At 50.4% G+C, this 14,063-nt stretch overlaps 3 protein-coding genes across 3 annotated transcripts; 1 reads left to right on the top strand and 2 right to left on the bottom strand.

Moving 5' to 3' along the window:
- Window positions 1-946: 946 nt before the first annotated feature.
- On the bottom strand, window positions 947-4,300 carry LOC115395406 (coiled-coil domain-containing protein 92-like). Its single transcript, XM_030100934.1, has 4 exons — window positions 4,293-4,300; window positions 3,260-3,410; window positions 3,115-3,162; window positions 947-2,109 (listed from the first exon to the last, which is right to left on the bottom strand). The coding sequence occupies exons 2-4, from the start codon at window positions 3,387-3,389 to the stop codon at window positions 1,400-1,402; spliced, it is 888 nt and encodes a 295-aa protein (XP_029956794.1). The 5' UTR covers window positions 3,390-3,410; window positions 4,293-4,300; the 3' UTR covers window positions 947-1,399.
- Window positions 4,301-4,995: 695 nt separating this feature from the next.
- Window positions 4,996-9,897, bottom strand: LOC115394993 (F-box only protein 40-like). The gene is made up of 8 exons (XM_030100333.1): window positions 9,855-9,897; window positions 9,121-9,156; window positions 7,751-8,848; window positions 7,395-7,574; window positions 6,994-7,235; window positions 6,777-6,908; window positions 5,281-5,569; window positions 4,996-5,208 (listed from the first exon to the last, which is right to left on the bottom strand). The coding sequence occupies exons 2-8, from the start codon at window positions 9,121-9,123 to the stop codon at window positions 4,996-4,998; spliced, it is 2,157 nt and encodes a 718-aa protein (XP_029956193.1). The 5' UTR covers window positions 9,124-9,156; window positions 9,855-9,897.
- Window positions 9,898-10,421: 524 nt separating this feature from the next.
- On the top strand, window positions 10,422-13,800 carry fbxo40.1 (F-box protein 40, tandem duplicate 1). The gene is made up of 7 exons (XM_030101107.1): window positions 10,422-10,472; window positions 10,593-10,637; window positions 10,863-12,023; window positions 12,128-12,414; window positions 12,525-12,656; window positions 12,740-13,058; window positions 13,149-13,800. Exons 2-7 carry the CDS (start codon window positions 10,635-10,637, stop codon window positions 13,365-13,367), a joined length of 2,121 nt encoding a protein of 706 aa, XP_029956967.1. The 5' UTR covers window positions 10,422-10,472; window positions 10,593-10,634; the 3' UTR covers window positions 13,368-13,800.
- Window positions 13,801-14,063: the final 263 nt, after the last annotated feature.

The raw sequence follows: 14,063 nt of genomic DNA, 5'->3' as shown, positions 1-14,063 counted from the left end.
AAGCCGCAGGAGGCCGACATGAAGGTCCAGTCAGACTGTGAGTCATCGTAAACCTCGGCATGCCTCCTCCAACATCTCTGGCCTCTGATCGACCTCCCCACTTTTTCTTTACATTTTTAATCCTCTCAAAGGTAATAGTCTAAATCCAGGGTAGAAATGTGTGTTTTGCATACTGATCTGCCACTTTATCATGATCTATAACTTAAATTCAGAGAGAAAACATTTCTGAGTTTGTACTTCGGAAGCAGTGTTCAAACATCAATAAATTGTTCACAAAATGCATGTGTATACTGGATTTTGATGCCTAAACATATCATCAAGTATTTATTGTTTATTATTTATAAAGGTATAGTAATAGTTACATATACAACACATGAAAAGCACTTATTGCTTCATTATAGTCGTTTCAAGGTTTGATCAATTTTTTGAATATTGAGTTTATATTATTATCGACTTATTTAACCAAGATTCTGCTTGTATGATTAAATGCAATTATCAAAACTGACCAGTAAAGTATGTCCACATTAGAATAATATACAAAAAAAAAAAAAATCTGAAATGGAAGAAATTTAAGTCAGAAATTTAGACTTTTCTGTTATTTTTAAAAGCACACAGCATTTCAGTTGGAAGTTTAATGAATATCTTTTTTTTTGTTAGATTGCCTGATTAATAGTTTTAAAGTAATGAAAACTGAAAAAAAAGTTTATTTCTTGAACTGTAGAACTTGAAAAAATAATAAAGCTGAAACGAATACAGCACTAATGAAGACAACCTGTCCAGGGTGTACCCTGCATTCTCGCACAGTCAACTAGAAGTTGGATAAAGCTGTATGAATGGATTTTCCATGAAGTGCTTCAGTTTGCGGGTGGAAGGATTTATGTTCACCTGACATGCTTTTAATGCGAATGTTTCATGACCGAAAACAGACAACACAACCCCGGAAATGCCGTTTTGCCGATATCAGGCACATTGCATGAGTTTAATAAAGTGCAAATCATACAAAATGTCCCTAAGCCTTCTGGAGTGACTCTCTGAACCTGGAGTATGGCTAGTGCAGTGAAACAGCAGATGGCCACTTTGAACGACAGGGTGTTACGTGTTCATGGAACCAGGCTACTAAATATAGGCAAAAACTGTGATCAACAGTGTTACAATTAAAAGGCAGTCAGCAGTCTCTTTTATAGGCCCATTTCTTCAGTTTCTCTCACAGTACGTTACTTGATGTATAGGTTGACTCACGCACTCTTGTGCAACTAACTCTAAATATCTAACTCACTTCCTGCAAACTACAGACAATCACAAGGCTACATCTCTCCCATCTGAACTTTCTCCTCGGATAACTGCATCAGATGTTGGCCGAGAGCCGCTGGAAGACAACGCCGCCCCCCCTCCGCCTGCGTCACAGGGCGGTTTCTCCCTCTCCCGCCCCCATGTCCACCCTCCTGTGCACCCTGCCGTCGTCGATGTCCTCCCACTCGTCCTCCAGCCCGTCGTCGCTCGGGCTCGGGACGGGCTGGCCGAGGCGGAGGAGGCGGTATCTGAGCGGCACGAGGAAGAGGGCGGGGTCGGGCATGGGGTGCGGCCTCTGCGGCGACGTCACCCTCTCCTGGGGGATGCAGGCCCGGACCCGCTCCTCCCGCACGCTGAGACGCCTCCTGTGCCTCATCCCTGAGTGGCCGGCGGGGGGAGGAGGCGGCGGAGACAGGAGCCAGTTCGAACCCTCGCCGTCGTCCTCCTCGTCGTCTCCCTCCTCCTCCACATCCCCGCCCTCCTCCGCCTCCGCCCCGGCTCCCTTCGCCGTCTCAGCGGCCGAGTCCCTCCTCTGCCTCTGCCGGAAGAGTTTTAGGCGGGCGGCGTGCAGCTCGTGGCAGAGGCTGGTGGTGGTGACGTTCTGGCGCTGCAGCTCGCGGCTCAGCAGCGTGATCTTGTGGCTGCGCCGCTTCAGCTCCTCCAGGAAGTGGCGCTCTTCTTCCCGGAGGTTCCTCCCCAGCGCGGACGCCCGCGCGCGCCCGGCGCGCAGCTCCCCGCGAGCGGCGAGCATCATGCAGTGCTGGTCCTCCAGGAGGCGCTCTGCAGCCTCGCAGCGGGCCGCCAGCTCCGCTTCCTCCTCTGAGACCACAGTTATCGGACAGGGAAAGATGTAAAACCAGGAAAATACAGAGCAAACAGGAGGAGTACTGCTTTCCATCCTCACTCACAGGATCAACGCTGCAGAGCAAAAGTCCAGCACATTTCTAAAAATCTGCATATTTTTCTTCAACGAAGTCCATCTGGATCATTTTTGAACTGATGGGCTTTGCTGAAGAAAGCCAGTTACTGAACAAGTGAGAGGCGGCTCTCAGAGTCAGGGCTGTTTCCTCGGTTCGCTGCATTTTTAAGACGTTACTTCATCATCATCATCATCATCATCATCATCATATTTTTCTCAAGGACTCTTCCAAAGATCGTTCCTCCTCTCAAAGGCGTTGATCAGGAGGATGCCAGGCATCCTTCAACCAGCCGCGGTCTCAAGAGCATGTTTTCAAAGACAAGCACAACAAGAGGGAAGGATGCTGCAGCAGCTGGTGGCAATAATGCTCCACCTGACTGCAATTCAGCAATACAATAAAGCACGCTTTCATTTCATTCTCACTATATTGATGTTCTCTGGATGTAAACGAGGAGTATTTCTGACTCAACGTGGCTTGATTCTCTACGTTTATCCGTCTGACACTGCCTTGTCGTGTAGAACCTTCAGTCCTGCAGGAGAACAGAGGCTTGGTGTGAGATCGCTCAGGTGTATAACGCTGTAAACATGGAAGCTTTTTTCAGTGTGGTAGATTTAAAGGTTTAAAGGTTGATCATGTAGCGCTTAGCACTGTCATTCTGATTCTGTGTGGAGTTTGCATGTTCTCCCTGTATGCTTTTTTTCTCTCTAAATCTAAAAACTTGCATTTGAATGTAAATGTAAATACATGAACTGCTTTAGTCAGCTGAGATCTGCTGCACCACCGCTTGGATAAAGCCGAAAAGAAGATGGATGGATGCAGGAAAGCTGTATCGTAGTTTCCTGTGCTCGCCGTTGTCTTGTAACTGTGGGCATGAGGACATCATTTAGGAGCTGCGATTCCTCACCTGCTGTGTTTCTGTCAGGAAACCTGGAGTCCAGCTCACAGCTCAGCTCTGCAGACAGAGGAGACGGTGAGACGAGCCGAGGCGGCAGAGAGACAGACAGACAGACAGGAGGAGGCGTGGAGCAGGGAGGCGGCGGGCGACTTGCCGTGACAGCGCCTCTTCAGGTGCGTGATCTCCAGCTGCAGGCCGGTCAGCATGGCCAGGTGCTCCTGCTTCAGGAAGGCGATGCCCCGCTCCACGCTGGCCACCTGCTGCTCCAACCTGCCCGCGTCCATGGCTGAGGCCGCACACACAACCTGCACACGCACACACACACGCACATGAAAAAGCTGGCCTGTGAGGGTTCAATCAACTCACTTTCATGAATGAAAATCTCTGCTACAACTAATTTATTCACTGCAATCACACCGTTTCACTAACAGCAGTAAAAAAGATGAATAGAGAAACGTAAAAACTACAGGTATCAAGCACATTGCAATATTTTGAACATAATTATGTGGAACATAAATATAGAATCGTACGTTGATGGTAATCAAAACAAAAAAGTAACAATGATAACTAAGGGTTTATTTTTCCATTTTTGCTTTGTCAGCTGATAATGTTAAAAACAGACTAAAATGAAGAGATCACTGATGCAGCACTCCTATCAGAGCCACATGTGAGGGTGAATCTCAGCCAAAATATGCTGAAGGCTGCAGAAATGTGGTCATTAACCTGAAGAGAGACACGTGGCAGAGAGATTTCAGACCCTGCTTCACATTTTACAAATAAATCACAAAGTCAAGGCATCGTTTCCTGTCTGGATTCAACCAAATTCAAAAGAGAAATGTTTTGAGGATATTTATCTAGATAATTTGCATTAGGAGGTTTGTTAAATATTTTTGGCTTAAAATAATAAGACATTTTCATGATCAGATTTCCAGTGGTCAATATTAATAGATCATCCAGGATTTTTTGCTGACCCAGCTGCCTTGAGAGCAACTTGATCTGCATGTGGCCCCAAAACTAAAACATGGGAGACCCTGCAAGCATCCTGTCTAAAGGGGAAACCGGGCATCGATGCGGCGCTGCGTTAAAGCACGGTGCTTTCTGCAGGATGCCTGCACCACGGCAGCCCGAGACGCGTCCGTCCGTCCGCCGCCGGTCACCGGTCACCGTGCACGCCGGTCGTGGCCTACCGTGATCCCGCCGCGGCGTCCCGGAGCTCCGGATCACAGCCGCTCCGGATCTCCGTCCTCTCTGCGGCGCAGACCGGGAAGACAAAAGAGCCGCGCAGAGCGATCGATGTGCAGAAATAAATGAAATGAAATCAATCCTCGATCCTGCTGCCTACACTGTGGATGAATCCTGCACGGAAATAACCTCCTCATAACCTTCTGCTTTTTACGCGCAGGATTCACAACAAAGCGACTGAATGGGGAGCTGCCACAGTGCCGGGGAGCAAGAGGAGGAGGAGGAGGAGGAGGAGGAGGAGGAGGAGGGGCCTGGAGGAAACCATGGTACTCCCTGCTGCCAGCAGAAAAGAGGTCACATTTTAATTTACTCATTAATTTATTCCACAATATGTCAGTGAGCTGAAGTTCGAATACTGTTTGCTTCTTATTATTAAGCTCGAATATACACTAAGTGAGGGATTAACTAATGATTATAAGTGATTAAAGACGTGTATTGTCCCTCAGTGCAGGTTTTCAGTAGAGAACCTTTACTCACTGTTAGGATCAAACAACTTGAAATTCTAATGTAAAAAATGCATTCATTGTATTCAGATAATGTTGCAGCAGATTAATCAAACAAAGACACAGACTGAAGTTCTGATGTATTTTATTTATACTGTGACACAAACGGATGATCCAGCTCCAGCATACAGCAGAATGAAGAGCTTCACTGTGTCCATCCTTTGCCGGTGAAGTGGTTGACCAGGCTGAGGCTCTCCTGGCTGCTCTGCTGTTTCTCTCTGATGCCGGGGAGGAGGACCGGCTCGCTGTGCGCCGAGGCCTCGTAGAAAGGACAGACCTTCAGGTGAGCGGATATGGGAGGAACGTCCGCCATGAGCCACGAGTCCACAGACGAGAAGAGGCGGCTGAACTGCCACACCTGCACAACACAGAAGCAGAGTCAGACATGGCGGCCGGCGGCCGGCGATGGAGAGCGAGGCGTTCTTCTCACGGGCTTGGGCGTCCACCGGGCTCCCCCCTGAGAGGAGGTCTTCCTCTCCCAGAGGAGGGTGACCATCCCTCTGTCCTGCAGCAGAGACCAGCACACCTGCCTCATGAGGCGGGACACCAGAGCCAGCTGGGACAGGGACAGGCTGTCCAGGAAGCTGGCCATGTGGCACAGCACCTCGTAGGGCAGCGAGCTCAGGGAGTCCTCTGCTCCTCCTCCTCCTCCTCCTCCTCCTCCTGCACTGGGCCAGGATTCAGTGATCGGACGCAAGTTGAAACTCCTCAGCTCCTGGCTGCACGAAGGCAAAAGTTCCATTGATAAGACACAGTGAGAAAAACAGAGGCTTCGATGGAGAGAAACCTCCAGCAGAACCGGACTCAGAGGTGCCCTGAATGTCAAGATTTCACCCACTGAGGCAGTTTTTCCCAAACCGTTTCCACCAGGCCAGAAGTACTGAGACCTGGAACTACACTCCACTCCATTCCTTTAATATCACACAGGTTAAATGAAGTGAAACTGAAATTATTAGAAGTGCATAATGCTCTTATTTGCATTGCACCAAGCTGAAATCTAACTTTGTACAATAGGAATATGTTTCTTAACTTCAACATATCGTCACAATTATGTCCGAAGTGTAAGAAGCCCCCTGGAATGTCTGTGTGTTCAAAAGACAAAGTTGACATCAACTGCTTTTTTCCAATAATTAACAGTGCTATTTCCAAAATGTTGTGACACGGAGAGATGCAGCCGTGAAATAGCATTCAATAACGTCCGTGCTGAAGGCTGCAGGAATTGTGCAGCTAATCAAACTAACAGACACTGTCAAGATAATTCTAGAGACAATTGCTGTGGCAAATATGATCCCAGATTAGGCAGCATTTTTTGTTTTTAAGTGTCAGGCTGTTCATTACAGTTCATTCAATCTTAAGATTTTCATTTTTGCCTGCACTGAAACTAAGCAAAAACAAAAAAAGTTTGGCCTTGTAGTGAAGACAAAAGGCTTTCCATGGCCACTGATTTCGAATGATATTGTAGAATGATAAAATTTCTCATTCTACAATGTAGTTTTTCATCATATTGGTTCATGTTGGTTCATTCCTTATGTGCAGCAGCAACACGCCTGCAGATTATCTTACAGTTATAAACCTTTACTGTTTTGATAAGACTAAATCCCCTAATGATATTTGGTCTCACATTTGTTCAGTTATTTATTTCTTTATTTTGGCTTTTTTTTTGTTTCATTATTGATTATTTGGCCAAGCCTCTGAAATAGTGTCATGCAGCCACATGAGGGCAGCACCTGAAGCCATGAACTGAAGGGTCAGTTTGTTGAAATGAACAAAACAACAAAGTATATTTAGACTTTCTTGGGGAAAAAAAAATCAGCCAATGACACAACATATTTAACTCATCAAAGAAACAGCTGATTTATAACACAGCCTTATCAAACATTCCGTTGTGAAGATAACAAAAATGAGGACTTTGGGGTCAGAGCTCACTTGTAGACGACCGTGGCTCTGTGTGTGGACGGCTGAAGCCTCCGCTGGCTGTAGGTGCAGCCCAGGTAAGCGAGGGGACACCTCTGCTCGAACCAGCCGCTCAGACAGGTCTGGATGTCGCTGTGCACGTTTCTGGAAAACGGAGAACGGAGGCGGGAGCTGCAGCCATGCCAGCGGCGGCGAAGACGATCAGCCGCGCTGCGTGATCGTTGCAGACCTGAAGTGCGTTGCGAACTCCTTGCGGTGGAAGGCGTGGCCGCAGAGGAAGGTGAAGACGGAGCTGCCTCGGTTGTGCCTGCTGTTGACGCTGTGCGCCTGCAGCCGCAGCTGCAGCTTCGGCGGCCGGCCCTCCATCACCTCGGCCAGCGTGGTCTTCCTCCCGAACGGGGCCGAGCGGAACGAGTGCGTCTGCGTTCCCACGTCGTAGTAGAGCCCGTCGGCTGCCTTCGGCTCGCTGACCTGCAGGAGACCAGAGGGTCAGAGATCCGGCGCATGTTCATTCGCTTTAGAGAGGCCATTAATATTCAAAAGCCTCGACAAAAACAGGAAGAACTGTAGACAAGTGTAAATGTTGATAATATTATCTTAGCAATATGCTCATTCATGTGCTTTCTATACCTTGTGACCCATGACCTCCCTCTCAGCGTAGCCCAGCAAGGTGTCTGCTGCTTCGTCAGTGAACCACTCGTCTTCATCGGCCCCGAGGTCCGACGTGTCGACGCCGCGGGGCTCGCTCTGAGCCCGCGAGGCCGTGTCGTACAGATGAACCCGCCGCCTGTAGTGGTAGCTGTCTGGAACCTGACGGCGAGAACCAGCACCGTCAGCACGTCTCCACTGAGTCTCCGCCTCTGTCAGCGTTACCTCTCACAAGCTGCAGAACCGCTCAAGATGAAGTTGGGTTGCGTTTGGCCCCTGGACCAACATGAGCCTGACACCCCGGATCTGTGCTCTCCACTGAGTGAACGAGAACTCACCTTGAAGGAGCGCAGGGTCTGCACCGGAATGGGCTCCAGGCTGCCGTAAACAAAGTCTTTGTCCCTCGGGGTGCAGGCCTCGATTTGCCCGAAGGCGAGCAGCATGCGGCCGTGGTGCACCACGTACATGTTGTACTCCTGCGGGGTGAGGTCCTCCCTCAGGCGCTCCAGCACGCCCTCCTGCCACGGGGCCAGCCCGGTCTTGCTGGTGTCTGGCGGGGGGCCGCCCGGCTCCCCCTTTGCGTCCCCGGTGTCCAGTTGGGCCTTCTCCTGCCTCGCAGCCTCCTCCGAACCTCTCTCGCTCCGGCTCCTCTCCTTCTCGTCGGGCTGTTTCGAAGCGTCGAGCCTCTCCTGAGCGACGGTGCAGCCGCCCTTATCCATGCTGAACATCATCTCGAACAGCTGGTGCTTCTCCACGTTGATGGTTGAACTGGGCCTGGCGCTGATCTGTGGAGTCTCTTCGGCAGCTTTACTCTCAGACGGCATGTTTTCATGGTGACCTGCAGGGAATACACTTCTATTTTTGCCGCTGCTCTCCTCGTTTCCATCGCCGTTCATCAACCCTCCCACTGCTGACTCCTCCTTCTCCTCCTCCTTTGCTTCCTCCTCCTCCTCCTCCTCCTCCTCCATCAGCTCTGGATAGAGGGGCTTCATCTTCAGGCGGCTGTACAGCTCCGCCTGGTCCACCAGGGCCATGGCCAGGTCCAGAGCCTCCTCCCGCCCCTCCTCCCTCTCCCGCGCCACGCCGTCCTGCAGGGCCTTGTCGCTGTGCGGGTCGGTGTCGTCGGTGGGCCAGCGCAGCCACTCCATGGAGCAGCTCACCACGGAGGCCGGGCAGGCCTGCAGGTGGGCCGCCCGCGAGTGGCGGGGCAGCTGCAGGGGGCAGCCGTAGCCGGCGTTGATGCAGGGCACCCTCACGTTGGGGCAGAGCAGCAGGTGGTCGTCCTCCTTGCAGAGGTGGAAGAGAGCGCCGCAGTGCAGGCGGCAGGGGATGAGCGCGCAGCTCACCGAGGCCTCCACCCGGGCCCGGCAGCGCCGGCTGAAGCAGGAGTCACAGTGGACATGGCCCCTGGACCTGGACGCACGAGATCGATGGCTCTGACGGGGATTGATGTGTGAAAGGAGAACATAGTTTTAAAAATCACACACAGTTTCCAAAGACATGTCCAGGGGGTCGTCTGTCTTCACCTATAACCTGCTTCTATCAGCTCCAACACTTTGTTGGTTAAACCAGAGCAGAAGGTCGTTGGATACCCTGACCTCATATGATAGGACACATGGACTGGGGTCAATGTGAACTGAAGACAGGATGATGGATGGATGGAATAATGGAGCATAATGTTGATTTGAAATGCACGATCTTTACTCACCATGTTCACAGAACACAGTCGGCTGCTGTCATTGCACTGAAATAAACACACGGACAAAGTGACACTTAAATCTGTGACATAGGTTCAAAACCATGATTGACAGGGTTCATAAATATTTTACCGACTTTCTGACCCCTGAAAATAGATGTATTCGTTCTGTCTCAGGTTGAGGGTTGAAGTCTGGCTCAGGCAAAGTGTGCAAATTGCTCTGTAAACTGTGAAATGACTCAAACTTGTAAATGTGACTGTTTTTCTGTTTGGCCTGTGATGGACAGGTGAGCGCTCCATGGTTTACCTGACCTCTGTGTGAATGTGGATGGATGGACAGATGAATGGATGCTACAGAAGATGGATGAATAATCAAGCCAACCAAAGAGTGACCAAAAACAACAATCACTCAACAATGTTGCTTTGCAAGGCCAACTTCTTTTTGTCCCGTTTATGTAATTTCCTCTCAGTTTCATTCCTGCACACAAAGGAAGAACATGCAGTTCAAACCCACGTCTTTCCTGCTTTGAGGTGCAGCCCTTCTCATACATACATGCAACTGATGGTTTATTTAATGGCATAAAGGACAGACGCTCAAACTGTGCTGTTGCAACACACCACACAGCGCGACTAAAACATCAGACCTCCACTCTTTTTTTGGAACAAATCACAGTTTAAATGCACTTTTGGTCATTTTACTTGAATAAATCAAATATTCTTTGCACAGCAAGCTCAAGCTTTCTCACCAGGCGTCTTATCGGGCAGCCGCCGCAGACGAGTTGTGTTGTGTCTTTGGTTTTATAACTTTCCGTCCGCGTGTTCTTTAAACTGGAAGGTTAAAATTAGACGAGCACCAGCAAGCAGGTTGAAGGGTAGAAATAACACCCCCCTCAGTCGTTCTGTGGTGCAGCCCGCTCAGCCTGTGAGGCTTTAGAAACTTTGCATCGCTTCAATTTAGGGCTCTTTTCATTCATCAGCTCCAGACAACAACGTTTCTCTGTTGGAGTAACGGCAATAAAATATTCATGAATATTGTATTCTGCAATGAATCTCCTCAAGTAGACAGAGTGTTTGGTCTTATTCCAGCCTCAGGGGGATTTTCAGCTCTTTCTCTGCTCACAGGAGCTCAGTATCCATTAGATTAAGGACGGTGAGGCAGATTTCCTGATGTGAATGACCAAGAGAGAGGTGGTAATCCAAACCATGCTTCTGACCACCTGTGTAGCATTTCTTGGTCAGCCGTCGGCTCTATTTATAACACACACACATAACAGTGAAACAAACACACACGCACAGCCACTCCGTCTTTAACGGCATAGGGAGGACGATCGGAGCGCGTTTCCTGCTTTCCAGCTCCTGCTCGGGTAATCCACACTTTCCAGTGACTCATGAGACACAATACTCTGCTGTCATTCTGCATGCGCTTCAGCCGAGGACACTGCTCTTGCAAATGTGTAAATTAGAAGTACCTTCTCTGTTTGCAGGACCGGGCTGATACAGAGGCCTGGTGCAGGACAATCTGACACATGGTATGTTTTCCTTTTCAACTATTTTTGAGAAAACTTAACTTAATTTCTCTTTGGTTTTGTAGTGGTTTGAATAGCTGTTTGATATTGTCATGTAGAGTGTGTTATGTTCTTGTGTAGAATTCTTCCTTCATGCAGAAAGAACCTGGAAAATGAACTGAAATAGCATGGAAGTCTGACACGTTCACCATGTCTGCTGTTTAAAATCTGAACCCTGATCCCCATCAGAGCCATCGATCTCGAGCGTCCAGGTCCAGGGGCCATGTCCACTGTGACTCCTGCTTCAGCCGGCGCTGCCGGGCCCGGGTGGAGGCCTCGGTGAGCTGCGCGCTCATCCCCTGCCGTCTGCACTGCGGCGCTCTCTTCCACCTCTGCAAGGAGGACGACCACCTGCTGCTCTGCCCCAACGTGAGGGTGCCCTGCATCAACGCCGGCTACGGCTGCCCCCTGCAGCTGCCCCGCCACTCGCGGTCCGCCCACCTGCAGGCGTGCCCGGCCTCCGTGGTGAGCTGCTCCATGGAGTGGAACCGCTGGCCGGCCAACGACGCGCACTCCCACCTGAACACGGAGCTGCACGAAAACCTGCTGGGGGAGCGCCGGCAGGGCGGCAGTCTGGACCTGGCCATGGCCCTGAAAGACCAGGACCGCCTGTTTCATTCTCTGAAGATGAAGAAGCTGTTCCCTGAGCTGGTCCAGACGGTGGAGGAGGAGGAGAGGGAAGAGGAGGAGATGGAGGAGATGAGGAGAAGGGAGAAGGAGAGACAGAGAAAGGCCCTGTTGGAGAAGGAGGCGGCTGCGAAGGAAGCCAGCGGTCACGTCTGGGAGTCTTTCAGCAGCTTCAACATCCAGAGCCCGGAGTCTAAAGACTCTGATGACGAGGCAGAGGAGGGCGTTGAGGTTGGATATGAGCAGGAGCTCACTCAGGAGGAGAGGGAGGCCATCGCCAGGGCATCGGGGGTGGATGCAAACCTTCTGGAGAACTACAACGCCTGGGAGCGCATGTTCAGCATGGAGATGGGGGGCTGCAGGGAGGCCGGAGGGACGGCGGCGGCCGGCCGGGGCCGAGGGAGGGGCCTGGGCCCCATCGCGGAGGAAGAGGCGGCCTGTATGGGAGCGGCGGCTTCGGATCCCTGCAGACAGGCGGGCGGCGCCTGCGCCGCTCCGTCCACATCCTCTTCCTCGCTCTCCTGCCAGGCACAGAGCTTTGTGTACGAATGCCTGGAGCCCATGAAGATCATCACCGTGCGCACCTTTAAGATCCCCACCAGCTTCGCCGCCAGGCAGGGCCGCATCCGCAACCCCAGCTTCTACAGGAGGGAGAGCAAGGCGGTGGACACCAGCGACCTGGGGGTGGCGCTGAAAGACATGCCGGTGTGGGAGGAGGTCCAGGTGAGACGTATGAGAGACATATTTTAACGTCCGTGAGCAGAAAGCTGTCAGGACCGGACTCAGTGAGATAGCATGAGGGTGAGTGTGACGGTTTTGCTCGGCAGGCCTCCCTGCTGTGCTCGCTGGAGCGGGAGCTGAGGGGTCACCTCATCGCGGAGAGCGTGTGCTCCGACGCCCTGCTGCAGGACGAAGGCACCCAGACGTACAGCTTCCCGTCGGCTCCCTTCCGCAGGAAAACCTGCCTGGCCGACCTGACCGCCGGGAAGGTGCCGGAGCTGCACCTCCAGCTGCAGGTGGAGAGCGTCACCAGCCGCCACCACAAGGCCAGCTCGGCCTTCACCTTCCTCTGCGGACACACCTTCCAGCGCAGGGAGTACTGCACACACTACAAGTGAGCTGACGGCTGCACTTTTCCAAAAACTTCTCCAACTAAGATGTTCTGTTTCCGGAAACTTCCATCTTTTTTTTTGTTGTTTGTTTGTTTTGTTTTTGTAAATCCAGAAACGTCCACGGCGACATCCAGATGGGTGTGAATGGATGGTTTGAGCAGAGATGCCCACTGGCCTATCTGGGATGCACCTATAGCCAGAAGAGATTTCGTCCCTCAACACATGACGCCACCGTGAACTATAAGTAAGACTCACTGACTCACTAATAGTTGATTGATTTATTAACAGAGCATTTTTATGTGAGAGTGTTGTGACTCTTGCGTTCAGTGAGGATTTGGGCTGCTTCAGCCTGCATCCCGTCACCCCTGGTTCTCTACTGGAGGCTGAGAGCCGGAGAGGAGGAGGAGGAGGAGGAGGAGGAGGAGGAGGAGGAGGAGCAGAGGACTCCCTGAGCTCGCTGCCCTACGAGGTGCTGTGCCACATGGCCAGCTTCCTGGACAGCCTGTCCCTGTCCCAGCTGGCTCTGGTGTCCCGCCTCATGAGGCAGGTGTGCTGGTCTCTGCTGCAGGACAGAGGGATGGTCACCCTCCTCTGGGAGAGGAAGACCTCCTCTCAGGGGGGAGCCCAGTGGAGGGTGAAGCAGAAGGTAGGATAACACGAAAAGGGTATTTTATGGCTATAAGTCTACTGTAGACTCATATCTGTCTGTCTTTTCCATCTCTTTCTGACGATGCAGGTTTGGCAGTTCAGCACTTTGTTCTCTCCTGTGGATACTTGGAGCTTCAAGGACGTCCCGCCCATCTCCGAGCATCTGAAGGCGTGTCCGTACTATGAACGGGAGTCCAAGGCAGAGAAGATCCGACTGCTGCGTGTCCAGGAGGAAATCCAGACCAGCAAAAGCTGCAAAGGCCCCACTCTGGTGTCCCTGTTTCGGCAGAAGAGGATCATGATGTAGAGGAAACGCTGCCACAGCTTCCTGCTTCGGATGCAGTCCACTCTGCCAAGTCTAAACTCGCTCCTCATATTATCTGTCTTTATAATCGGACAATCAAGAAGATGCTGAATCTGAAACGGTCAACTGAAAGCGTCACACTTCTAACTTCTAACTCATTCATTTGCACAGAATCATTATTTTTAGCAGACCAGCTGCCTCAAAAGCTGTACAACTAGTTTATTATTTGATGAGTTTGAGCTTTTGCAATATACAAAAACAATGAATACTTGAGAGTAAAAATGTCCATAAATCAATAAAGTAATAAAAAAAATAGCACCAAAGTGTCCTTGCCGTGTTTGAGGTAAAAATTAGTTCTAATGTAACTGTTATGTAAAATATTCACCTTCTTATCAAATAAATGCCAATGAACACATGAAGTGATGCAGCGCTGCTAACACTTACACCTGAAGTGAGATTGGGACTGTTGAGTAGAAGATCTGTATCTCGAATCTTAACTTGAAATAAAATATTTTTGAAAAAATATATCAATACATTTTTTCCTCCTATTTTGTTGTTGCATGAATTGATTCTTGCTTGTTCTATATCATTATATCATAATCAGATGAACCACCATGAAAACCCTTTATGTGTTTTGATCATAACCACGAACTCAGACTGGGACTTATTTTCTCATAATGAAATAGTCTCTTCAATCTC

Source organism: Salarias fasciatus, chromosome 10 (assembly GCF_902148845.1).
Source record: "Salarias fasciatus chromosome 10, fSalaFa1.1, whole genome shotgun sequence".
Lineage (NCBI taxonomy): Eukaryota > Metazoa > Chordata > Actinopteri > Blenniiformes > Blenniidae > Salarias > Salarias fasciatus.
This window is presented reverse-complemented; position numbering and strand designations above follow the sequence as displayed.